We start from the raw sequence: 27803 nt of genomic DNA, 5'->3' as shown, positions 1-27803 counted from the left end.
CACAACAAAATGTGTCTCAAGATAAACGACGAGCAGCCACACATCATGGCCATAATCATCATCACTAACATAATACCCATTGTGAGCAAATGACATCTGCCAGCATAATGAAGATGATTCATTCAGCTACAGTACACACTGTCTTCAGCTTCCCTGTGTAAACTGTGAATTGCAAAGCATAAAATCTCAATGGCAAACACCAGATGATAGGGCACTATGAGATGGTGTGACACATAAGTAGCTGAGCAAATCATAAAGGCAGAATTTCCTTGCATGGCATTTTCACGATGCATTATATCTTTCTTTACAGCTGAAAACTTTCCCTGGTTCCATTTCAAGTTTTCTAAGCTGATAGACACATAAATCTGGCCAGCAGCTCAAGAGCTGTTGGTTATTCATAACTGTGTCGTAACTCACTCACCTGCACCGCCACCACAGACAGCACCTCCACCGAGATCCTGTTGAACTCGTCGAAGCAGCCCCAGGCTCCAGTTTGTGCCAGGCCTTTGTAGATGTTGCCACATGACTGAAAGAGAGAGAGAGAAACCAGAGGCTTATAAGTGCATCACTGGAAAGCATCAATCACAACAAACTGAAGCACGCAAAATTATGCAGGGCATCTTTTGTTTTCTAGAAATGAGCTCACGGTGAAATTCCAGCTTATAAACAAGAATATCAAATGCAAAGCAGGCATTTTTTGGGTGGATGAGCAGCATTTGCAAAAACACATACATATTCTAAACTCTCTCTCTGTGTGTCTTCCCACCTAGGTTACCAGCACATGCGTCTTGCAGTTGTCTCTGACCAGTGCAGGAGCAAAGTTACTTTTAAAAGTAATGTGTTCAATGCGTTACTCCCTAAAAAAGTAATAAATTTAATTCCTTAGTTACTTTTTACTGATTATAATGTAGGTTACTTTTGCATTACTTTTTCTCTCCTGGCTGAGTCTCGATCGCTTCCAGGACTTTCACTGAGAAGTTTTGAGAAATTTTTTTGCAAGTGTTTAATGCAGTAATGCATTCAACAACATAGCCTATTTAACATACACCTTAATTTTCTTTTAAAAACACAGAAGACTTTTATATTCAGAGCACTTAGAATATTTCCTGAGCCCTAGAGCTACTGTTTGCCATACAAAAGATCTCTGAACATTATGGGTTATATTACCTACCATACAATTCTTTTTATTGAAAATAATGTGCTTTGTTTCTTTTGTACTTTTTCTACTTTTTTCTCTGCACGCATGAGTGTGCATGTCTGAGTTACTAAGATATGGAGAAGAGAGAGAAAATTCAGTAGTAAAAAAAAAATAAATAAATAAATGTTTAAGCAAATTAATGAAACTGACAAGTAAAAAAAAAGTAAAACAAATATTAATGTGTACATTTATAAAATAATGCATTACTCGTTACATCAAAAAAGTAATCTGATTACGTAATGCACGTTACTTGTGATGCGTAACTTTACTCGTTACATGAAAAAAGTAATCTGATAATGTAATATACGTTACTTGTAATGTGTTACTTTACTCGTTAAGTCAAAAAAGTAATCTGATTACGTAATGCGTGTTACTTGTAATGAATTACTTTATTCGTTACATCAAAAATTTGTTACAGAAACCTGGCTTTCTGTCAGTGATTCAAGCCCTCTTTCTGAACTTTTACCTTTAAACTGTGTGTTTTTAAATTCGCCTCGCTTAACTGGCAGGGGTGGCGGACTACTCTCTATTTTTAAAGACAAACCTTCTCATCACCAAATAGTACAAAATGATTACAGAAGTTTTGAGCTGCAGTTGTTTACACTTTAATTGAATAGTCCACTATTGATTGCCTTGTTGTATTGCCCTCCTAAACACAATGCAGACTTCTTAAATGAGTTTGCAGATTTGTTGGGTGAATTTGTATGATAAATTGTTAATTCTTGGAGATTTTAACGTACATGTGTGTTGCACAGTAGACTCTTTAGTTAAAGAGTTTATTACATTGATAAATGCCTTTGATCTAGATCATCATGTAAATGTTTCTACCCATCAAGGTGGACATACTCTTGATCTTGTGTTATCATATGGTATTTCTCTTTATGATCTGGAGATAGTGGATAATGGGTTTTCTGATCATAAATGTGTTATGTTTTCTATTCCTACATCATCAAACTTTTTGCAACTTAAAAGGCCGGTCCGTAAATCACGATTAATTAACTCTGCTACTAGTACAGTTTTCTCATCAGCTTTCTGTGATACTATGCAAGCTATGGATTCAAACCAGTATGAATTAAGTGCAGAGGAGCTTTTGTCGGAGTTAAATTCTACATGTGTGAATGTTTTAAACACAGTGGCTCCTGTAAAGACCTTAAAATCTAATCCAAGAGCTGACCCATGGATTGATGACAATATACGCTCCTTGAGGCAGTTCTGCAGAAGAGCAGAGCGTAGATAGAAGAAAGATAAGCTTCATGTTTCTTTTGAAATACTAAGGCAGTCATTGTTAAAATACCAAAAGGCTTTGAGAGCAGCAAGATCCAGTTATTTTACTAAACTCATTACTAAAAATTACCATAGACCAAGAACTCTTTTTACTGTATTTAACTCTGTTATTAATCCACCTGTTTATGAGTATCCTGCAGTATCAAAGACTCTGTGTGATGATTTTCTTACTTTTTTTGTGAATAAGATCAGTGACATTAGATCGGGGATATCTTGTCCTTCTTTTGATCCTTCTATCTCTGTGGCTTGTATGGCAGAATTTAAGCAATTTGAACCTATTTCTCTTTCTTATCTTCAAGAAATAGTGGGTCAATTAAAGCCATCGGGCTCCTCTATGGATGCTATCCCTCCATTTCTCTTGAAACAAGTTTTCGATGCAGTGGGACCATATCTTTTAAACATTATAAATCAATGTCTGGAAACAAGCACGGTACCAGAAGTGCTAAAACATGCTATAGTTTGGCCGCTGTTAAAGAAACCAAACTTAGATTTAAATGTTTTGGCTAATTTCAGACCTGTTTCTAATTTGCCTTTCATTTCAAAGATTTTAGAGAAGACAGTGTTGCAACAGCTGCAGAGTTTCCTGGATAAAAATAAGGTATTCAAGCTTTTTCAATCAGGTTTTAAAAAATATCATTCAACAGAGACTGCACTCCTGAAGGTATTAAACGATGTGTTAATAGCTGCTGATTCTGGGGTTTGTACCGTACTTGTACTGCTAGATCTGAGTGCGGCTTTTGATACGGTAGATCATTCCATTCTTCTTGCTCGCTTGGAGCTTTGTGCTGGTATCAAAGGAGCTGCCCTTGAATGGTTTAAGTCTTATCTTACAAATAGGAAGTTCAGTGTTAATATTGTGGAATATTCGTCAGAGGCTGCTGTTCTATCTTGTGGTGTTCCTCAGGGATCCATTTTAGCTCCCATTCTGTTCACATTATATATGTTCCCATTAGGGTCTATTTTTAGGAAACATGGGTTGCCGTTCCATTGCTCCCCTAAAACCTAATATTGATAGCCTGGAAACAATTAGGACGTGCCTATCTGACATGAAAGCTTGGTTATCTTTAAATTTTCTCAATTTTAATGAAAACAAAACTGAAATCATAGTTTTTGGTTCATCTGACTCTCCTAGTCAAATAACCCTAGGTAATTAACACTTTCTGCAAAGCCTTCGGTAAAGAACCTGGGATTTGTTTTTGATGATGGTCTAAAATTTGACAAGCAGATAAATTCAGTAGTCAAATCCTGCTTTTTTCAACTTTGTCTTTTAGCTAAAGTAAAACCTGTTCTATCTTTTAAAAACTTTGAAAGAATAATTCATGTATTTTTAACATCAAGGCTAGACTATTGCAATTCACTGTATTACGGGATTAGCCAAACAGCTTTATCCCGGTTACAGATGGTACAAAATGCTGCAGCAAGACTTTTGACATGTACTTAAAAACGGGACCATATTACTCTTTGCACTGGTTGCCTGTACAATACCGTGTTGATTTTAAAATTCTTCTTTTAGTATTTAAATCTTTAAATGTTTTGGCCCCTCCTTACCTTTCGGATTCACTGACAGAACATCGTCCAGTTGTGTCTCTCCGGTCGTCTAATCAGAGATTGTTACGTATTCCGAAATCAAGGCTGAAAAGTAGGGGTGACCGCACCTTTTCAGTAGCTGCTCCCAGATTGTGGAATGCGTTACCCTTCAGTATTAGATTTGCTCCTTCCATATATGTTTTTAAATCTAGGTTAAAAACTTACCTTTTTGAGCTAGCTTATGGATAAGATGAAATGTATTGTATTGTGTGGTTTGTTTTTATGGTTTTCCTAATTATATATATATATATATATTTTTTTTTTTATTGTCTTTTGTATTGATGTAAAGCACACTGGTCAACTGGTGTTGTGTGTAGTTGTGCTATAGAAATAAAATTGACATTGACATTGACATTGACAAAAAGTAATGTGATTACTTGTATGTTACTTGTAATGCATTACTTGTATGTTACTTGTAATGCATTACTTGTTACATCAAAAAAAGTAATCTCATTACGTAATGCACATTTCTTGTAATGGATTAACCTCAACACTGTCTCAGACACAGATGGGATTGACTGCGGGGAGGAAGGCCGTCTCCTCTGCGATGGTGAAGCGCGGTCACCTTAATGGGCAATTTCAAAACACTGTTTCATGAATCTTCAAAGCTTTACGAATCTTTTGTTTCAAATCTGTTTTGTGTCTGTTTCATGATTTCAGTAAACGAGGCTTCGTTACGTCATAAGTGTTTCGAAACATTTTGAAATTCCAATGGTTCACGTGACTTTGGCAGTTTGATACACGCTCTGGACCACTGATTCGAAACAAAAGATTCGTAAAGTTTCGAAGCTTCATGAAGCAGTGTTTTGAAATCGCTAGATATTGTACTAGATATTGTTGAATAAAGTCGTTACTTTGTATTTTTTGCTTCATAACATTAAGGTTGAACCACTGTAGTCACATAAACTGTTTTAAATATGTCTTTAATATACCTTTCTGGGCATTTGAAAGTGTTAATTATCTTGCTGTCAATGGAGGCCTCACTGAGGCATCGGATTTTATAAAAAATATCTTAATTTGTGTTCTGAAGATAAACGAAGGTTTACAGGTGTGGAATGATATGAGGGTGAGTAATTAATGACAGAATTTTCATTTTTGGGTGAATTAAACCTTTAAGCCCGGCCATCAGAGCTTGCTGGAAATTTGCTGGACCCCATGATGGGAGAAGTATATTAGGAAATCACTTATAAGATGAATGACAGAATCAGGCGAGTTGTTGAGCAATGAGACTAAGACAGAGATTCAGCACAGAGAGTTCGGAATTTGCTGTGAACTTGATTAAAAGCTGTTCTGATGAAAACAACACTGGTATTTTCATTCTCCCCATATTTTCATTCTCTTATGGACATGCGCATAGGCCATAACTGTCTTTACCTGAAGTATAGAGTTTCTCATGAGCAATAAAGAGCTGCCTCGGCACTGACAAACAATACAAGACAAGTTTTGTACAATGAATTGTAGGTAACATGAGGTAATGGGTTTGATTTCCAGGGAATGCATGCACTGATCAACTTCTTTCAATGCAATGTACAACCCCATTTCCAGAAAAGTTGGGACATTTTGTAAAATGTAATAAAATCTAGAAACTATGATTTGTTAATTCTCTTGAACCTTTATTTAACTGACAAATATACAAAGAAAATATTTCCAATGTTTTCATTGACCAACTTAATTGTATTTTGTAAATATAAACAAATTTTTATTTTGATAACAGCAACACACTCCAAAAAAGTTGGGACAGAGGTATGTTTAACACTGTGTCACATCAACTTTCCTTTAAATTGCACTTTTTAATTGTTCGGGAACTGAGGATACTAATTGTTGGAGTTTTGCAAGTGAAATTTTTGCCCAATCTCGCCTGATACAAGACAGCTGCTCAACAGTCTGTGGTCATCGTTATCTGATTCTCCTTTTCATGATGGGCCATACATTTTCAATTAGAGTAAGACCTGGACTGCAGGCAGGTCAGTCAAGGACATCCACTCTACGGTGTAGAGTGTCTACGAAACCACTCTGATGTATCACATGCAGAATGAGGCACTGTCTTGCTTCCCAGGAAAGATGTCCTCTTGATGGCAGTTTATGTCTTTTTACAATCCCAATATATGCTTCCACATCAATGGTTCCTTCACAAATATGCAAGTCACCTATGCCATTTGCACTGATGCACCCCAATACCATGACAGATGTTTACTTTTGCACCTGTCACTGATGAAAGTCTGGATGGTCCCTTTCGTCTTTGGGACTGAGAACTCGATGTCAGTTTTTTCCCAAAAACATGCTGAAACGTGGACTCATCTGACCACAGCACACATTTTCACTGTTTTTTTTTTTTAGACCATCTGAGATGAGCTCAGGGCCAGGGAACTTGGCAGTCTCTCTGCATTAAACTGATGTATAGCTTTCTCCTTGCGTAACAGATTTAAGTTGCATTTCTTGATGCAGCGGCAGACTGGGTTAAGTGACAACGGTTTTCCAAAATACTCCCGAGCACATGTGGCTATATTTAACACAATTGCATGACGGTTTCTCATGTAATGCCATCTGAGGGCTCGAAGGTCACGCACATTGAACAAAAGTATACTGCCTAGCTGTACACAGACTGAGATTTCTCTGGATTCCCTGAATTTTTTCACAATATTACATATGGTACATGGTGAAAGACATAAATTCTTTGCAATCTTGCATTGAGAAAAGTGATTTTTGAATTGTTTGACAATTCTCTCATGAAATTTGGCACAAAGTGGTGAGCTATGACCCATCTTTGCTTGCAAAGACTGAGAAGGTCTTTTACACCCAAACACGATACCCTAAACTATTACCAATTCACCTGCTAATTGTGGACTGTTTTAAAACAGTTTAACTTGGATATTCTATAATCTTTTCACTTTTATTTTGCCTCTATCCCAACTTTTTTGGAGTGTGTTGCAGCCATCAAAATCAAAATTTGTTTATATTTACAAAATACAATTATGTTGTTCAGTGAAAACATTGGAAATCATTTCTTTGAACTTTTGTGAGTTAAAAAAAATGTTCCAGAGAATTAACAAATCACAGATTGTGGATTTTATTGCATTTTACAAAATGTCCCAACTTTTATGGAAATGGGGTTTGTAAGTCGCTGTGGATAAAAGCGTATGCCAAAGGCATAAATGTAAATGTAGATGCAAAAAGGCTTTTTATAGCACACCATGGCCAGTCCATTTCAACAACCTGTGATATGCTCAGTTCTCGTCACCTTGTAGTCCATCTGCTCCGAGCAGTTGAATACGTAGACCATGATGCCCAGGGCTCGGCCCAGGTCCTTGGTGGTCTCGGTTTTGCCTGTGCCGGCAGGACCAGCCGGGGCTCCGCTCATGACCAGATGCAGCGACTGGGTCAGTGTGATGTAACATCTGCATTTGAGAGGATAAAAACATGCTTTAGCAAACAAACATGAACACAAATTCTCAGTCACATACAGTATGTGGTGTATAAATATAGACTTCCTCAAATTCAAATGTTTACCCAAGGCTAAAGTCCTGTTTTACAGCTTGCTGTAGTTGTGACCACAGACTCAAGAGGCGTCAGCCTGAGCAGGCTTCAGCCTTCAGCCTGAGCTCGATTTTGGGAGACGGAGCACTGCAAAATGTCATGTATTTACTGATGAGGAACAAACATATTTTAAGTGTTTAAGGCTATTTGGCAAGCCTTTACCTCTAAGAAATCCTTCAGTGAAGATAATTTGCATTAAAGGGTTAGTTCACCCAAAAATGAAAATAATGTCATTCATTACTCACCCTCATGCCGTTCCACACCCGTAAGACCTTCGTTAATCTTCGGAACGCAAATTAAGATATTTTTGTTGAAATCCGATGGCTCAGTGAGGCCTGCATAGCCAGCAATGACATTTCCTCTCTCAAGATCCATTAATGTACTAAATACATATTTAAATCAGTTCATGTGAGTACAGTGGTTCAATATTAATATTATAAAGCAACGAGAATATTTTTGGTGTGCCAAAAAAACAAAATAACGACTTATATAGTGATGGCCGATTTTAAAACACTGCTTCATGAAGCTTTGGAGCGTTATGAATCAGCGTGTCGAATCAGCGGTTCGGAGCGCCAAAGTAACGTGATTTCAGCAGTTTGGCGGTTTGACACGCGATCCAAATCATGATTCGACACGCTGATTCATAACGCTCCGAAGCTTCATGAAGCAGTGTTTTGAAATCGGCCATCACTATATAAGTTGTTATTTTGTTTTTTTTGGCGCACCAAAAATATTCTCGTCACTTTATAATATTAATATTGAACCACTGTACTCACATGAACTGATTTAAATATGTATTTAGTACATTAATGGATCTTGAGAGAGGAAATGTCATTGCTGGCTATGCAGGCCTCACTGAGCCATCGGATTTCAACAAAAATATCTTAATTTGCGTTCCGAAGATTAACGAAGGTCTTACGGGTGTGGAATGGCATGAGGGTGAGTAATAAATGACATTATTTTCATTTTTGGAGGAACTAACCCTTTAATAAGCAAATGCCTTTACTGTCACTATTGATCAAATTAATGCATCCTTGCTGAGAAAAGTATTAATTTCTTAAAAATACACATCTTTTCAACCCCAAACTTTTGAACAGTAGTGTACATTTCTTATGATCCCTAATGTATAACATGTAAGTCTGATGAGTTTTCTTTTTAGCTTGCATAGGTTCATATATTGATTTTATAATAAACCACAATTGCAAAATAGCAAATTAAATATTTTTTGAAAAAGCTAATTTAAAGGTTTAAGAAAACTCTACAAAATAAGCCAACTATGCCCATAAATAACTTTCAGTGGCCGCGGTATCTTAATGGAGCCATCTGTACCGGTGTAATTTTTTTTTGCATGTTCTCACTTCAATGTGAATGAAAGACAGAAGTGTGACTCGGTCAGAAGAGCTCAGAGACAGACCACATGCTCAGAAAGCTGCACTGCCATTTATTTGACCATCAAACAGGAGGGTCTCTGCTTTGCTATGCTTTCAAAGGGTCGAGCGCTCAAGACAGATTCTCCTAAGCAACCTGCTGTCTTCTTTCAGCATAAGGCCAACTGCTGGGACATTTACGGTTTAATGGGCTGCTCCTCTATGAGGATGTTCAAAATGAGTCATTTTAAACCTAAAGCTGTGTTTGTCAGGGTGTCTCACCTGTCTGTGAGTGGCGTGATGACTAATCGTGGAGTGTTGCCCAGATACTCATATGAATAGAGGAACTGGGCGTCGCAAATGTTTGCGAAGCAGTGCTTCTCTCTCTCGCCCCAGCGATGCCGGAGTTGGGACAGCCAAAGAAAGGCCTGAGAGTTCTCCACCTGAGAGAGATGATTATGAAGGATTAGCAGGAAGAAAGAGATTTTGAGCTGGGCTGGATAAAACATTAGTGCGCTTCTAAGCCACTCTATACAGCTTTCATCAGGGCTTATATTCTACTGAGCCACTGGCCTTCAAGTGAGACCAAAATATGAGCAGTCACAGAGTATATTGAGACTTTCATTATGCTGGTGTGAATAGAGGCAGAATTGGTGTGAATATTCACAAATGGAGTGAATAGAGGCAGAACTGAATATTCTTTTATTGACATTAAAGCCCTAATGCCAGTCTCAAAGGCCTCAAGCCAATTTGACTTCTATTCTACTGAACCACAGGCCTTCAAGTAAGACCAAAATATGAGCAATAACATGAGAGCACATTGAGACTTTCATTATGGAGGCAAATGGTGTGAACAGAGGTGTGACCGTATGAATGAGGTAAGGGTGGTGATTGACACTCGTAATCACCAATCAGCAGCGAGTGTTGACTATTTCAGGGCTGGTTAGTTTTAGCTCGGGATGCGTCACGTCCGGATCCTCCCCTTTTTCTGTTACGGTGGTTTCAGGTATGCGCTGATAGCATGTAACGTTTTGCTAATGTTTTTATTACTGCTCGTGGCACTAATGGCTCATTTGTTGTACCCCAGCCTGTCTTTTTCCATCGGTGTGTATGTTTCCATCGGATGATGTAGTGGACTTGATTACTGCCCTCCTTTCAGGTATGAAGTTGTTTTATTGCAAACAATGCCTAGCTTCAGGCATTTTTTGCATTGAGGGGTGGGTGGTGTGAGTAATGTGCAGTCCCTGTACTTCAATTTAACAGCGGTTTATTTGAAGGCTGCGTATCCTGAGCGGTGAACTGATTGTAAAACTCATCTATACTCATTTAGTAAGTCTTGTTTGGGTTTGCTAGGGGGGAATTCCAGCGGGTGATGCGTAATTAGTAGTAACCCTGTTTATGTGTTTGTATTATTCATATTTGCCACAGGATTCTCCCTTTCGTCCTGGTCGCTTATTATTGCAGCTCGGTCATTTTTTCGCTGCGCGCCGCACGAACACTATCAGATTACAACTATTTAAGGTGACTTCTGCTGCTGCTGTCTGGTTTTTGTGGTTGTTCTAATTTACCTTTACTGGTTTACTTTGGGGTGGAGGATCGTTCAGTTATTGGAGCTGGCCTAAGGACGACGTGGCCGCTCCTTACGAGTCCTGTTTTCCCCGTGGTCTGAACCAAGCTGTTTCGTTGTTTTTGTTTATTTTTTTCTTTTGAATATTTGTGTATTGTTAATTGTGCTGTACTGTGGTGACTGTTACCCATCGTTTTATGGTAGAATTGTGACTCCCTTTGACTGATTTTTATTTATTTCTGTTTATGAGATTTACTTATTTTGTTTTTCTTTCAGGAGCTGGGGTCCCACGGGTGAAAGATCTTTTGTGGTGGTGGTGCTGCTTCAACGTTTGCCATGTGACACTTTTGAAGTGTATGAGTGTGTGATCTGAGCTCACGGTTGGGTGTGTGGAAGTGTGCTTTTGGATAACTAGCGCTGGTGATCACTCCGGTGGGTAACCTCAGCCCTGTAATTAATTATGTATTTTGTTTTGTTTATTTGGAAGTTGTGTAAATTGGTTTTGTTTAACGTCTTTTCTTTTGGTTGTTTCTTCTTGTTATTTGTATAATTGTCTGTCACTGGACCTTTTAACAGTGAGGGTATTTTCTTTTTGTTAAGTGTGTTTTTTGTAATTTGGTATACTTTGAGTTTGATTTTTGTGTGCAGTTTTTGTCTTTTATGTAATTTGTTTTGTGTATGTTTGTTTGTTTTTTTTGGGTTGTCATTGGAGAGAGTGCTGCCATGAATGGCACCATATCATTGAGGCTATTTTAAGTGACTTTTTTCTATCTTGAATTTAAGTTGTGAATAAATTTTGTACTTTTATATGATGCCCACGTTTCCTGCCTACATTTCTTTGTAAGAGAATCGAACCTGTGTGACCTAATAACAAACTTTGGGGTTTATTTCTATTTCCTGGGTGAAACTCTCCCAGGTGGCGTAGTCGAATTTTGTACAAGTAGATAATCTTGGGTTTGTGTGTGTTAACCTGTACCGCTCCCCGCCACAGAGGCAGAATTTAATATTCTCTTATGAGATGCCTAATGCACGTGTGGGTTCAACTCATCTGCAGATATCTGAAGAAAATAACACTCAATGTAGTGTATAACAATAGGACCAATGATATGGAGACAAATTTGCTGTACCTTTTGCTTATTGATTTTGTCCACCACGTCTCTCGCATGGACGTCAATGGTACAGATGGTCATGACTTTCTGCCGGTCTCCAGGAGTGAGCTGGCCAATCAGCATGGTGATGAGGGTGTTTAACTGATTCACTTGCTTTTTATAGTATTCCTTCATTGCATTCTCATTTCCATCCTCCAGTCCAGAGAACGCAATACCTACATCGGTCGTCCACCAGATCTGAGTGCAAGTAAGAGCGACCTATGGAAATACACAGCACCAATGACCACTAGTCCAGATCTGTCTGTTTAGCATTGTGCCGATTATTACAGATTGTTTTATTACAAATTATATTATCAGCACAACGAGTGAAAAGTTTTATTAGTCTGTATTAGTATTTGGTATAGTACGAGGGTCAATGACATATTTGTGTCCAAGTAAAAAAAGTAATAATACTTGCACACACATGTGTTCAAGGTATACGGGGGAAAAAAAGATGAATAACAATATGATGTATTGATGCAACATATATATATATATATATATATATTTTTTTTAAGAGGCACCTTTATTACATTCTCCACATCTTCACACAATGTCTAACTGAGCTTTATCGCCAACGCGTGCATTCTCGATTAAACTCACCTGTCAGGGCTCAACAATAAGGACAATGGCCCAGGGCGAGAGTGAAAGACACTCGGGACAGTTGGCGAAACTGTCACTGTCCCAATCTGGCCAGTGCTGAATCGTCACAAAACTTTATCAGTTGCATGTGTTTTAAGTCTTGCCAATATAGCATTCAAGCACAAAAAGACATGAAAGAACTCATTTAGGTACTCGGGTGTGGTGTGAGAATTTTCTGTGCACTCACATCCGTAGCGCACACGCAGAGAGAGAGTTCTCTTTTGCTTCTCTTTGTGCTTGAATGAACAAAAATAGACAAAATTATTTCAAAATGCCTGTCTTGGTGAATATCCTTGCAGAAACAAAACAAAAAAAACAACTTTATTCAACAATTCTGTCTCCAGTGTAGGAGAATGACAGGGAGGAGACAGAACTGTTGAATAAAGTCGTTATTTTTGTTTTGTTTTTGCGCACAAAAAGTATTCTTGTCGCTTCACAACATTAAAGTTTGAACCACTGTAGTCACGTGGACTATTTTTACGATGTCTTTTCTACCTTTCTGGTCCTTGAAAGGTGCAATGACGTTGCTGCCTATGTGTGGTTCAGATACCTCTCGGATTTCATCAAAAATACAAACCGAATTCCGGAAAAGTTGGGACGTTTTTTAAATTTGGATAAAATGAAAACTAAAAGACTTTCAAATCTCATGAGCCAGTATTTTATTCACAATAGAACATAGATAACATAAATGTTTAAACAGAGAAATTTTACAATTTTATGTACAAAATGAGCACATTTCAATTTTGATGCCTACTACAGGTTTCAAAATAGTTGGGACGGGGGCATGTTTACCATGGTGTAGCATTTCCTCTTCTTTTCAAAACAGTTTGAAGACGTCTGGGCATTGAGGTTATGAGTTTCTGGAGTTTTGGTGTTGGAATTTGGTCCCATTCTTGCCTGATATAGGTTTCCAGCTGCTGAAGAGTTTGTGGTCGTCTTTCGTTTAATGGTGCGCCAAATGTTCTCTATAGGTGAAAGACCTGGACTGCAGGCAGGCCAATTCAGCACCCGGACGACGAATACACTGGGATACACTGCACAATTTTTGGCTGTCCCAGACGAAAGATTGCCATCGTGAAACAATCGTGGCGATTTGTGTGATCGTGGCTCTTAATCGGTGGTCCTATGTCGTACAGTGAGAGAGGTTCAAAGACGGCCGTTTTCCCAGTCTTGCGACCAAAGATAGCCTACGATAGTTTTCTGACAGTGTCAGAAATTCAGCATGATCAACGCACAGTGTGTTTGCTGCTATGACCTACGTCTACTGACCAGCCAATAAAAATGCGACATGAAATCAAAGCGACATGACGCTAAAACTTAAAACTGCTTACCTCAAGCTCTTTTCCCTTCTTTCACTGCTTCCTTTTTATTTTCAGCACACATAAAAACTACAACTTCCAAAGTGTGATTCAACATGGTATTTTTGTTAACCACTAGCGCATGCTGATGACGTTTTATTCTTCGATAGAAACTTGCATCGTAGCCTACGAGTCAATGGGTGTCATCATCATCTATGTTGCACAGTGTGATTTGTAATGATCTTAAAGGATTGCAAAAATCGTGCAGTGTATCCCGGGCTAAAGACATCCCTTTTATAGCTAATCATGTTACAGACCTGATGTCAATTAACTTAATTAGTTGCTAGATGTTCTCCCAGCTGAATTTTTCTGAATTTCTTGCTTTTTCAGCCATTTGTTGCCCCCATGCCAACTTTTTCGAGACCTGTAGCAGGCATCAAATTTGAAATGAGCTCATTTAGTGGATAAAAGTATAAAATTTCTCTGTTTAAACATTTGTTATGTCATCTATGTTCTATTGTGAATAAAATATTGGCTCATATAATTTGAAAGTCTTTTAGTTTTCATTTTACTCAAATTTAAAAAACGTCCCTGTTTCCTAATGAGTATTTACACTAGATTTTACACATTGCACTTTTTAGCACAGAGTTCATAAGTGAAAATGGAGTTAAATACCTGGGCTGGGTAGTCGAACAGCCACTGTTCCCTGGGCTTCTCTTCATAGGCCGAGACCGCCTCAGTCATCTCATGACGCACAGTGGCACGCATGCTGTCCAGAACACGGTTCAGCCACACTTCCACCTGAACAAACACAGCTCAATGCATTATATCACTCCAGTGTGATGAGAAGGTTTGTCAGCAGCTTAATACTGTAAATTAGTTCCACTAGAAATATGTATGCATCTGTCTAATCCATAAGCAAATGTTTGAGGAGCACTGGAGCAAACCTCAACAAGAATACAGAACTTCAGGAGCAGTATTAGATTGTGGTGTAATCCACAGCATTATGCTGTAGGACAGCACATCCTCCAAACATTCTAAAGAAAATGGCAAATCAAAAGAGTCCATCTCTGATATTCTAGACTCAGGTAGCGTCTTCAGGTTAAATGTTTGGGATTACTGTATTTCACCTGATTTATTATTAGTCACTAAGAAAAGTAACAGCACACCTCTTCTCAACAAAGAGCGTGATTTGAGGCGTCATTCATGTCGGTATGTCATTTTAGTCATGCACATATCCTAATTAAATTCCTTTTGTAAACAGTACTCTGCAGAATAAAAACACAGAGGATGAGTTGTGCCAATAAGGATTAAAGGCGAAGTTTAGAGCTAATCTAGGATTTGTTGATCTGGGGGGGGGGGAGGGGGGGGGGGGAGATTGGGGGGTTTATTTTAAATCGAGTTGGGGTCGCAGATGAAGTAATCCCAGGGGAATCATGGAGGAGGCTGCCGCCAGCATCCCAATCAGTCTCAGTAACACCCCATACTGTAGAGATGTTTCCAGATGAAACTGAGCAAGAAGGTTTAGATATCCGTCATCCAAGATGAAGACAGAGAGGCACGCATTGTGATTGAATTGATAGTCATCCCAATGAACGTGATGGACTGTGCGGGAGACAGAGAGCTCTTTACCCTGTTCACTGAGAGACTAAACTTACCTTTTGCCAAACTCGCTCTTCTCCCTTTTCCTATCACAAATCAGATCTGAAAGGCATTTATATTTAATAAAAATGTGGAAAATATTTGAAAAGTTAAAATAAAGTGCCTAACAAGTGTTTATAATAAAGTATTTATTGGGTTGGCAATAGATTTGCTCCTCTCTGATTAGTTGCTGCCAACTGTCCGTTGCCCTAATTAGTTGCCCTGCATCTCACCAGGTTGCCTGTTGATGGCAACATTGCCCAGCTCAAAAAGTTGCCCCGTGTATCATCACCTACAGTGTTCTCAGCCCAAGCGATGTAGGCAGCTGACTCATATGCTTTCTTCAGAAAGGAATCTGCCCTTACGGAAAGAAAATATATTTCTCTATATATGAATGATCAATATATTAAATGATATAACAGTATATTTGAAAATATACAGAAAAATATATTGCATAAGTATATTAGAATATATTGAATGATACATAAGGAATTGCTGCTTTTCATATATTGAAAAATATGTGATAATATATTTACTAATATATCATAATGTATGTAATTTTATATTCAGGAATATACCTCATAAAATATAGATTTATATGTGATCAGATATGGTACTGCATGTGTAATATATTGCAGATATATTTGCTCATGCAGCATAAACAAAATACTGTATATAGTGAAATATATAATGTAATACATTTCTTATATTGTATAGTTATTTACAATTTAAATGTTTCATAATTTCAAGTTAGTTAACAAAAGCACGAGCACACATGCCTATACTAAAGCATTTAGCAAAGAGACTACCCAACAATTTCTTTTTAAATAAAGTAATTGTAGTCTTAATGATGTTCAGCCAATCATCAACCTAACCGAAGACTCAGCACTATGGTAACCCGAAAAACTCACACAAACCAGAAACCCTTTTAAATTCCAAAATAATACAACTTTAAACACTAACAGATCTTCCCTTATATTAATATTGAGCAAAACACATGAAATAACACTTAATTTTAACATTTACTCTCCTTTAACAGTCAGAAGCAAAGCATGCTGGGAACTAGAAGTCTGTTGTAACCACTGATTGTAACTCATTCCATGAATGTGTGTATGTGTGTACAATACATTCACATTTATATGGGAACATGTATGTGCAATATATGTACACAATAAAGAATAAAACTTTATGAATATTACATGTAATGTTATTTTTGTCTTCATTTCTAAATATTTTATATGTATCAATATATAGCCATATATGGTCAATGCATATATTGCAGTATATTGAAAAATATAAGCACTAGTTTCCCATATATGGAAATGTATTTTGTAATATATCGCATTATATTTTGCAGTATATTCCCATATATTTTTGTTCCGTAAGGGTGTGTGGCCACACTGAACACTAGGGTATCGGACGTTCTCCAGTAGTGCTTCGTCTGGTGACATCACCAGTGCAACAACCGCCTGTTTGATTTAAGGTACACTCCGCAATCTAATGGACTCAGTTTCAGCCATTGAAGCCAGAGTGCGAGCAGTCTTGGAACACCTTTTGGCCATACCTGGTCCTTTGAGGGCACTTGAAAATTCTGCTATGAAATCCTGAAATGGAGGCATAGCAAAGGAATCCATAGGTGAAGATCTACGGAAAAACACACTAGATTGAACAGGATGTGCAGGGTAGTCATCAAGGCCAAGATGGGCCACTGCCATTCGAAGCATTTCCAATGTGTCATCCACCAGGGGTGAAGCAGTCCCAGAAGAATAAAGTGAGCCCTCACCAGAACCACCGGCCACTGTAGATTCCACTGGCTTGTCAAGAAACTTCAGTGAGAAGATGATTCTAGAAATGTGTTTCGGAAGCACATGTAGACATAGCATCAAGGTGGGGGCTGTGAGGAGTATAGGGCAAAAAAGTAGGCTCTTCACTAGACGAATGTGAGTGAGAGTCCTCTGTGGAAGCCACAGTAGCAGTGGGAACTGAGTCTGTAGGTTGGAGGTTTTGCAAGAGAAAACTGCACTTGAAGATAAGAAATAACACCATGTCTACACCGGACGCGATCGTTGCTCACCTCATCGTCACAACTGCCGTTAAATGCTAAATATATTACTCTCTTCTGACACCAACGTGTACCGAGATGAGTGACGGATCCGCGTCCCAGACTCGATAGCAGACGTAAGATTACGGGATCAAAATGATGGTTTAAATGTAAATCTTATTTTTAAAGAAGGTAACAGAATTATTAGATAAACCTTGATTTAATTTAGATTTAAGCTTAATCCATATTGGTGCAACTCACCCAGTGTCTCTGTCTCTGTAAGCAAACTCCTCTAATTGTCCTCATGATAAATAATTGATAGTGCTTTGTGGGTAATGTGTGCAAATGAAGGCTGGCTGTACCTGCCCAGTGCAGTCGCAGGGCTGACTGAAGGGAACGTACTCCTCCTCTTTACTGAACATGCCCAGCCCCGTCTTTGTGTGATTGCCATCTCCATCCATTTCAAACTTCAACTTTGCCATGTTGTCAAACAACTTTGACAGATGCTTCTGAACCTGAGGGAGAAAACGCACGGCTTCACAACTGCACAGCTGCTATTTCGGTCAAAGTTTTTACCTAATGTGACATGGAAACTTGAAATTTGCCTTCAAGACAATTTGAGAAGCAGCAATCAACACTGCCATCTAGTGTGTGCAAAAGGTAAATAAATGCCATTACTGCACTGCAGTTCAGCTATAAGCAAACCTTAAACTTAATGCTAAAACATTTAAGCACAAAAACATATGTAAAATGTTAAAAGAATATGATAAGGACAGCTGTATGTAGCTGTACTGTGATGTACCTGGTGTGGGTCAGTGCCACTGGACAGGATGTCTAGCAGGTCAGCTGAGGAGATGAAGTAGAAGCGTGGGAAGGCCAAGCGTTTGGTGTCCAGATACTCAGCCAGAGCTTTTTCACAAAGAGACAACCTGCAGAACAGGTGCAATGACTGTCACACTCTCAATTTGAGAGATAATCATCAGCTCAACGCAAAGCATAATGGGACACTGTGTACTTTCCGAAATGAAGACTTCCTCAATGAGGTTTCTTATTGGAATAGTTTCCACAATCAATCACATGATGCACTAGCATGAACTGCTGTATAGATAAATTAACTAAATTAATAACTAATTATTTTTACAATGGAATGAATCAATACTGAGCTTACTTAAGTTGGAAAAGGACACTAGAGCTGCTTTACAGCCAAAATTATGTTCCCTCTATCACTTTAAAGCTGCTTTGACACAATCTGCATTGTAAAAAGCGCTATATAAATAAAGGTGACTTGACTTGACAAGAAATAAGTGCCATCAAAGAAAGTGTTCAAATGTGCCTATTCCTGAACTATAATTACTATTAACTCCTAAACTAAGTGAACTATTCCTCTGACTTGAGGAGAGGAAGTTAAGGTAATCAGACAGACAAATAAATCCAGAAACCAGCTGCAAACCTGCTCTGCATGTCCTCTAGTTTGCTGTAGAGCCCAGGTTTATTGGTGGCCTCCACAACGTTCGGTGTTTTTCTGGCATCATGTGTCAACTCTTTAAAATCTGTATCGATACCTTCAAAGCGTTTGGAATCCTGCGGAGACATTCAAGAAAGAATGAGTTGATACTTGATACAACTTTATTTGCCAGAAAGAAAAACCTCAAAAAAACCTCTGACATTCTGAAGAACATCTGTGTCTGGCCACAGGCACCCAACAGTAATTATCTAAATGTTTTCGGCCAAAAGCATAAGATGGACATTATCATCTCTCATCCAGATCTATGAATAGAGTGCTAGAGGGCAGGACAAGATGCTACTCAAATCTGAGCACTCATAGTTTACTCTCAGTTCTCCATTAAAGCATCTCAGATATCTGTTTCACATTTCCTATTTTACTATTCTGGCCGTTTTTACTTGTGTGTTGGGTGACTATCCAAGGGCAAAATAAGTTCAGTCAAGAACAAATAATAAAAGAAATACATCAGCAAACCCGACCTCTGGTAGCTGAGAGCGAATGTCATCCGATCCGATAAATATGCTCTCCAGGTGACACCAAGTCCTCTGCACTTCAAACCAGATGGAGATCACAGAGTCAGTCACCGAGAGCTTTTGCTGCCACGTCGAAACCTCCTCCAAGAAGAATGAGATGTACTTCGAAGTCATGAGGTTCTGCAGCTGCACCTGGTTGTCCTCCAGTGTTTCAATTAGTTCTTCATTGGACTTCAACAAAGGAATCTCTGTACGTGGGTGAGGCTCAAAGTCGAACGCCATACTGGTCCAGGTGGTGTCCAGCTCACCAAGCACCTTCTCCATGCCCATCTCCTTCACCGCCCGGTCGACGATGCTCCTCACGTCATCCTCAAAGTGGTGTAAGTTGAGGCGAAGCAGGTCTGCCAGCGTGGTGTCTTGGTCCATGGTGAAGTGCACGCCAGTGGCGTTCATCAGCTGCCACCAGTGACGCGGTCGGATGGCTGGATTCTGGAGCTCGGCGACAGCTCTCAGCGAGATCAGAGTGTTCTTCACAGTACCGTCGAGCCCAGTGAAGGCGTCCCACGAGCGAGCCTCTTTGTCCAGCGCACGGAGCTCTTTGGAGAAACGCTTGCACTCCATCTCCATGTCATCCACGTTGATCTGTCTCCAGGGCGTCGTCTGCCAAGCTTCCAAACAAGACTGGACCACCAAGATCAGATCCCACAATTCCTTGAGAATGGGCAGCTCTTTTTGGCACTGCTTCAGCTGTTTATAGTCTGATATGTTGACTTCAAATAGATTAGCCATCTCAATAAGCCCAGCCATCGTAGTTTCCATCTCCTGAATTTGTTTGTGTGCTGTGTCCAGCATCTCATGCGGATTCACACAGTCAAAACTGAAAACAAATGGAGACTAGATGAATTTTACACATTTATTGAACTGAACTGAATACACATTGAACAGACGTGAGCTCAGTGTCAACACTATTGTCTTCTGTAGACCTGGTTTACAGCAGAATTTGAATTTTCTCATATTTTGATGAAGTTTGCATCATTGATTTTGTTATTTTCCTGATTATTACTGTGAAACTGCTTTGAAACAATCCATACTGTATAAAGCGCTATAGAAATAAAACTGATTTGATGAGACAAATGTTCATTTTAGCCATGATTACTGTTATCCACCAAAGCAATGGCACATTCTTCGAGACTCTTCATATACATGTACTATACCTAAAGAAGTCATTCTTGCGGAACTGTTCCCTGAAGGTATGCTGCTCCACATCGAACGTGGCACATTTCCTGCGCAAGTTAGCCACCTCGCTAGCCTGCAGTGGGGCAACGTGCTGCTTCACCACCACAGCCTGCTTTTTCATGTTGTTCCACTTCTCTGGCAGCATCTGTGCATCAAACCCAGACAAAACAATGAAAATACCGGCATATATGATAATAGCCACTAGCTTATGATGTTAGCCACTAGCATCTGATGTTAGCCACTTACTAGCATATGATAGCCGTTACCATATGATGTTAACCATTAGCATATGATGCTAGCCACTAGCATATGATGATAACCATTAGCATACAATACTAACTACTAGCATATGATGTTAGCCACTAGCATATGATGATAGCAACTAGCATTTGATGTTAGCCACTAGCATTTGAAAATATCCATTAACATATGACAATAGCCACTAGCATATGATGTTAGCCACTAGCATAGATAGCCAATGACAAATGATGTTAACCACTGGCACATGATAGCCACTAGCACCATGGTAGTCACTAGAACATGATAATAGTCACTAGCATATGATGTTAACTTAATCATTAGTAGTCCAGGTGATATGTGCAAAATTTGAGGTGAAATGTTCACTTTTTCATAAAAGCATGAAATTTACAGTTTGGGGGCCTGAACATTTTCAGAAATGGAGCCATCACAAAAACACCATTTTACTTTCCACCATAACCCAATTATGTATTTTGTATCATATCTTCTGAATCAAACATGATAACACAGAAAGGTGATGTCTACCCCTATGTTTTGATGGTCAAGGATTACAATGATACCATATAAAACATCATAAACTGTTAAGGTGAATAGTTAATGGTGAATTCAGTGACGTGAGGAGGAAATCACAGTATCTGAGAACCTAGGCTAGACTTTATAATATGTGACCCTGGGCAAGAACACGCACCCGCAGTTATTAACAGCACACCCGACCCGATATCCGACAAAAACAATAATTTTAGCCCATACCCAACCTGTTTGACATAAAAACCGTGACCCGACCCGCACCCGCATTAAATCTCCTACATGAGGTAGACAAAAATCATTTTCTCATGTAGCCTAACACAAGCAATAAAAACAACCTTAGGCATTCTATGTCGCTGCATTTAATTAAACATTGCGTTAAACACCACAAGTAAAAATAATAGAACAAAGACTCTTTTAGTTGGCCTATTTTTAACTGTAAGCGTACAGCTAGTTACAAATTTTAGCAGATTAACTCGGCATTTAAACACGGTTGTCTCTTCTGAAACTGAGCATTGTTGGCCACTGGTCCTCTTTGTAGCAGCGCAAAAAATATTCTAAAACTTTTATTTAAATTGTGAATAGCCTATATTAAATACACAAAGCAAGCAAAGCATGCTCCCTTTAATATAATCACTATAGCTCTCAATCAGATGCCGCGCGATTGGCTACAATGTTCAGCGCTGCAAATCGTGCTGTAAGCCTTTAACGGTCTTCGACAGAGCGTGAACACAAATAAGCACTGGACCATTTGAAAACAGCTGTCAAATGCACCGAATTGAGTTGGAATAGTCTTGGCTATTGGACCCGCAGTCCACCCGTGCTTACCGCGTGTCCGACCCGCACCCGCACCCGACACGTAAATATTATTCCACCCGTTACATTAAATTTGGCAGGTCACCCGTCGGGTACCCGCCCACGTGCAGGACTCTGCCCTGGACCACAAAACCAGTCATAAGGGTCAGTTTAGTTCAACTTTCAATAAATAAGCTTTCCATTGATATATGGTTTGTTAGGATAGGACAATATTTGGCCGAGATACAACTATTTAAAAATCTGGAATCTGAGGGTGCAAAAAAAATCGGCTTTAAAGTTGTCCAAATGAAGTCCTTAGTAACGCATATCCACTCACAAAAATACATTTTTGATATTTATGGTAGGAAATTTACAAAATATCTTCATGGAACATGATCTTTACTTAATATCCTAATGATTTTTGGCATAAAAGAAAAATCAATCATTTTGACCCATACAATGTATTGTTGGCTATTGCTACAAATATACCTGTGCGACTTATGACTGGTTTTGTGGTCCAGGGTCACATATCATGTGTGTTGCATGCATATTGTGTATAGTTTCAAAAGCTTAATCCTTTTGTTCATTAACCCTTAGAATATTCAATATGACCTTTGCAACATAGCTTAAAAAGAATGTCAGATTTACTTCAAAAGATTTACTGTCAGATTTACTTCAAAGATTTACTTCAAAAAAATCTATTTCAGAAACATGTTTGTTTGATTGTTGTTGTTGTTGTTGTTGTTGTTGAACCTATTCTTCAGTCTTCTTCACAGTCTCCTCCACATTGACACAGAGCTGTTCACTTTAAAGAACTTTAAGGAAGGATTGTTCTCCCTCGCAGAAATCGCACCACGATGCGACCGCAAAGGGCACTTTCACTTTCGCGATCAAAGGGGCAGGGGCTCAAGCTGGTGAAATGGTGAGGTCATGTGAGGTTGTTCTGTGGAGGTGTGTTAAGGGTGGGTTTTAGGGAAATGCTGTAGGGCTACTGCACAAAAAAAATAAATAAATAAATAAACACAGTCAATTAAACTTGTCAATTAAACTTAAACACAGTCAATCAATCTGTCCAATTAGGAAGCATAAGGGATTGTGAATCAGTTTCACCTGCTTTGGTGCAAACAAAAGTGACAACAGGTTCATGATAATGCCCGGCCTCATTTGGCTACAGTGTGTAGGCAGTGTGTAGGCATTGATGCCATTGACTGGCCCTCATGTTCCGCAGACCTGAATCTAATTGAAAACCTCTTGGACATTAAGCATCCGAAGGTCTGATACAGTTCTGGGAGGAGATCCCCCAGGTCACCATCCATCATCTAATCAGGAGCATGCCCAGATGTTGTTGTGAGTGCACACAGGGGGCCATACTCACTACTAGGGCTGCATAGTTATGACAAAAATAATTGTTGATTATTCCCTTGAAATTGTAATTGTAATTATTAATTACGATTATCACACTGAATTATGTGTTGAATAGCTTTATACAATTGTTTGAAGCAAATGAATGCCATATTTTTATATGAAAATAAGCAAGCTGAAAACACTCTTCCTCAAAAACTTTTACATTTCTATAGTATTAAGCCTCAAATGTCATTGGTCTGGTTTCTTTTTTATAATAAAAAAGTAAAATAATATGGTATTATAATGTTATACCAAAACTAAAATTAAAACAATAACCTATAGAAAGAAAAAAAAACATACTCACACAATCTTAAGCACACAAAATAATGTTATGTGAGTGGACATTTTTTGTTGTCGTTTTGTTTTTTGTAATTGCACTTTTGAATGATTACGTAATTGCGGCATCTGTAATTGTAATCACAATTAGAAATTTGATTCATTGTTGAGCCCTACACACTTCTGACTTACATTATGAGTTGCTGTGATGAACTTAATCCAAGTTGGATCAGCCTGCAACTTCAGTTTTTTACATTGATTTTCAGTGTGTTGATGATTTTGGTTTCCATTGACTGTTTTCACAATTTTGGGTCAAAATGATTGATTTTTCTTTTATGCCAAAAATCATTAGGATATTAAGTAAAGTTCATGTTCCATGAAGATATTTTGTAAATTTCCTACCGTAAATATATCAAAAATTTATTTTTATAAGTGGATATGTATTGCTAAGCACTTCATTTGGACAACTTTAAAAGCGATTTTCTCAATATTTTGATTTTTTTGCATCCTCAGATTCCAGATTTTCAAATAGCTGTATCTCGGCCAAATATTGTCCTATCCTAACAAACCATACATCAGTGACAAGCAGATGAAAGTTGACCCTTATGACTGGTTTTGTGGTCCAGGGTCAAATATTATAAAGTCTAGCCTAGGTTCTCAGATATTGTGATTTCCTCCTCACATCACTGAATTCACCATTAACTATTCACCTGAACAGTTTATGTTTTATATGGTATCATTGTAATCCTTGACCATCAAAACATAGGGGGAGACATCACCTTTTCCGTGTTATCATGTTTGATTCAGAAGATATGATACAAAATACATAATTGGGTTATGGCAGAAAGTAAAATGGTTGCCGTGGCGACCACAAGGCGTTTTTGTGATCATTTCTAAAAATGTTCAGGGCCCCAAACTGTACAAGTGTACCAAATTTTATGCTTTTTCATAAAAGTGAATTTTTTCACATATCACCTGGACTATAGCATATGATGATAGCCACTAACATACCATGACAGCCACTAGTACACGATGCTAACGTGGAACGTGCTGCTGTAGTTGTTGAATGAAGTGTCATGAATGACTGTCGTGTCATTCTAAAATTCTCCTACCACTATTTGTCTGTGAAGTGGAGCAGGACAACATCCCACCAGTCCTTCTTTCATACTCTCATCCACAGATGGCTGGTTTTGGACGTGGGAACTGGCATTTTTACTGCTTGATAAATATAAGCAGCACGGCACAATGGTTCATATGCTCAGATTGTCTCCTAATTAGGACCCGTAATAGATAAATATTAAGTCTGCTGTTTAAAACAAAGAAAAGTAACAATGTAGGAGAACAGTATTATTCATGCAGTATGCGCATGTCAAAAACTCATTTCCGATTTGAAGCTTATGGCATAAACGCGCACATCAACCCGATCACTTTATTTAACGTTCATGTAAATACTGTTCGGATTTATCAATCGGAATTAATTAATTCCGACTGAAACAAAAGTTGCGCATATAAACATAGCCAATGATGGCCACTAGCATACAATGTTAGCCACTAACATACAATGACAGCCACTAGCATACAATGTTAGCCATTAGCATACACTGTTAGCCACTAGCATAGCCACTAGTTCCAGTTAGCCACTAACATACAATCTTATAAATGTATGAGGTGGCGAGGGGGGCCTTTTACCCCACACACGGGGTAAGTTAGCCACTAACTTACGATGATAGCCACTAGCATACAATGTTAGCCACTAGCATACAATGTTAGCCACTACCATATGATGTTTGCCCCCCAGAATAAGATGCCAGTATGCTGGTGTCAACACTAGGCTTCTTAACTATCTTAACTAACATAACCAGTCAGAATAAGCTGGTCGACCAGCTAAGATTAGTGTGGCTACGATAATCCACAGCTAAACCAGCACTAACTAACCAACCAGTTGCCTGACTCATGAAACTCTTCAGCAAGAACACTCAGACAAATGCCAAAGCCTGTCATTTTCTTCTTAAGGAAAAGAAATATGATGTTCTTAAGAAAATATTTGAGAACTTCTTAAAATCCCCCTAAAATCAAAATTTAAGTTTTTTAGCTTTTAGTATAAATATGTTAGCCTTAATGTTATGAATAAGCTGGTGTGTTCCAAAACAATGACAAAATTCACATTTAGGAGATATAAGCATTCAAAACTTAGTCTCTCACTTCGGCTAAAATGGATCGTGGATTTTCATGACATCACATCACACTTCAGCTTCTCATCAAATCTACTGTCCAATCAAATGCCCTCTAGAATCTGAAGTCCCGCCCCCTCCTATACCATCAACAGACACTGAAGCTGCGGCTGAAATCGGTCATTTGTTCACACATTTACTAGTTTCTACATGGTAAAGTGCACATAGTGCACTATATAGGGGATAGGGAACGACTCAGACAGTGTAAATATGCTTTCCATTGATGCGGATGAAGTCCGTTTTCGCATTGGTATAACGTGAACCGATGCAGTGCAAGCACAGTCTGCTATGGCCCAGGGACACGAGAGCACAAAGCAGATCATATCCGCGAGTCGGCTCAGACCACGAAAGGTATCGGACCCATTTAAATTCTGCACAGAATACTATATTTTAAAGTGATATAGAGGAGATTAGGAGGATAAACGGTTAAATATTAAAAGGAAACAGAGGTTTTACTAAGTTTAACAGCTCTGGCCGAGCTGTGATATAAACAAAACGCTATTGGCTATTTTAAAAAAAGGGGCAGGGCTGTTCGATATATCACCCTGTCTTCCTGTTTCAGTTGAAATTACGTCAACACATTGAATAATGCTGCGTGTTCCAAGACACTTCAGCGGGCCTTTAAGATTTTTTCAAGAATTGAACTTAGAGACATTCTTATGAAGTTCTTATGAAATTCCTTAAAGGATTAGTTCACACAATTGAACACAATCAGAGATATAATATATTAATAAATATCCTGACGCATCCGAGCTTTATAATGGCAGTGAGCGGGATCAACGAATATACGAGCTGAAGATAGTGCCTCCATCCACATCCATCCATCATAAACATACTCCACACGATTCCAGGGTGTTAATAAAGTCCTTCTGAAGCGAAGCGATGCGTTTGTGTAAAAAAAAAAAAAAAAACTTCCATATTTAACAAGTTATGAAGTAAAATATCTACACTGTAAAAAATGAATCATCGGTCTTGTAATTTTCATTAAAAACATTAAGGTGATAATTAAAAATAGTGTGTATATTTTATTAATAAAATTGTGGTTCAGTGTTGTATAGAAAATATTGAGAACATTTCACTAATAAAATCAAGATACATTTTCCAAAATTTTTTAAGGAAACTTACACAGTTTTGAGGCTTGAATTGAGGAACCGGTTAAGCTAATAAAATTAAGGAAAGAAGGATACCTATTTAATTTAAAAGAATTATATAATATAATATTAAATATTGAAATTAAGTGTTATTTTATGTGTTTTGAAGTGAAGGGAAATATCTGTTGATGTTTAATGTTCAGTTATGTTTGACATTTGAAAGAGTTTTATTATGTTGAAGTTTTGATCATTACCATTGTGCAGAAGAGTAGAGCTTATGGTTAGGTTGTGAATAACTGCATGTACTAATACTTTGAACCATGTTGCTTTGTTCAATGAGAAATAACTTTGCTATTGCCAGTGCAGTAACAGGTTTGTTCCTACTTGTGCTATGTAAGCAGAATACAGACTTTTAATTGTACATCTTAACTCAGTCAAATATAATCAGGGGCTGGTTGCATAAACCATTTAGATTAGTCTTAAAAGTTAAGACACTGTTTTTCTTGAAGAGTGGTCCTAATTTTTTAAAGTCTGTTACATAAAAAGGTAGACTGGTGTAATTTGAATTGGAAAAATAACATTACCCCTTGGTTAACTGCAAGTTGGTCAAACTAGTTCTTAAGACACAGTCTTAATATAGTGACTAAGTTTATGCAACTGGCCCCAGGTCATTTCCATTCACTCTAAATCACACACTTTTGAG

The 27803-nt window shown here is 38.3% G+C and overlaps 1 protein-coding gene across 1 annotated transcript in view; it reads right to left on the bottom strand.

Moving 5' to 3' along the window:
* Window positions 1-27803, bottom strand: part of LOC127502450 (dynein axonemal heavy chain 9-like) — a 113810-nt gene that overhangs the window by 64478 nt on the left and 21529 nt on the right. Inside the window, exons 19-28 of the mRNA XM_051875382.1 lie at window positions 20499-20665; window positions 19291-20161; window positions 18758-18888; window positions 18110-18236; window positions 17670-17822; window positions 14301-14426; window positions 11665-11904; window positions 9253-9413; window positions 7308-7464; window positions 422-526 (exon numbers count right to left, since the gene is read on the bottom strand). Coding sequence (XP_051731342.1) covers window positions 422-526; window positions 7308-7464; window positions 9253-9413; window positions 11665-11904; window positions 14301-14426; window positions 17670-17822; window positions 18110-18236; window positions 18758-18888; window positions 19291-20161; window positions 20499-20665 — 2238 coding nt within the window. The remainder of the gene's footprint in view (window positions 1-421; window positions 527-7307; window positions 7465-9252; window positions 9414-11664; window positions 11905-14300; window positions 14427-17669; window positions 17823-18109; window positions 18237-18757; window positions 18889-19290; window positions 20162-20498; window positions 20666-27803) is intronic.

This window comes from Ctenopharyngodon idella, chromosome 20 (genome assembly GCF_019924925.1).
Source record: "Ctenopharyngodon idella isolate HZGC_01 chromosome 20, HZGC01, whole genome shotgun sequence".
NCBI classification, from domain to species: domain Eukaryota; kingdom Metazoa; phylum Chordata; class Actinopteri; order Cypriniformes; family Xenocyprididae; genus Ctenopharyngodon; species Ctenopharyngodon idella.
This window is presented reverse-complemented; position numbering and strand designations above follow the sequence as displayed.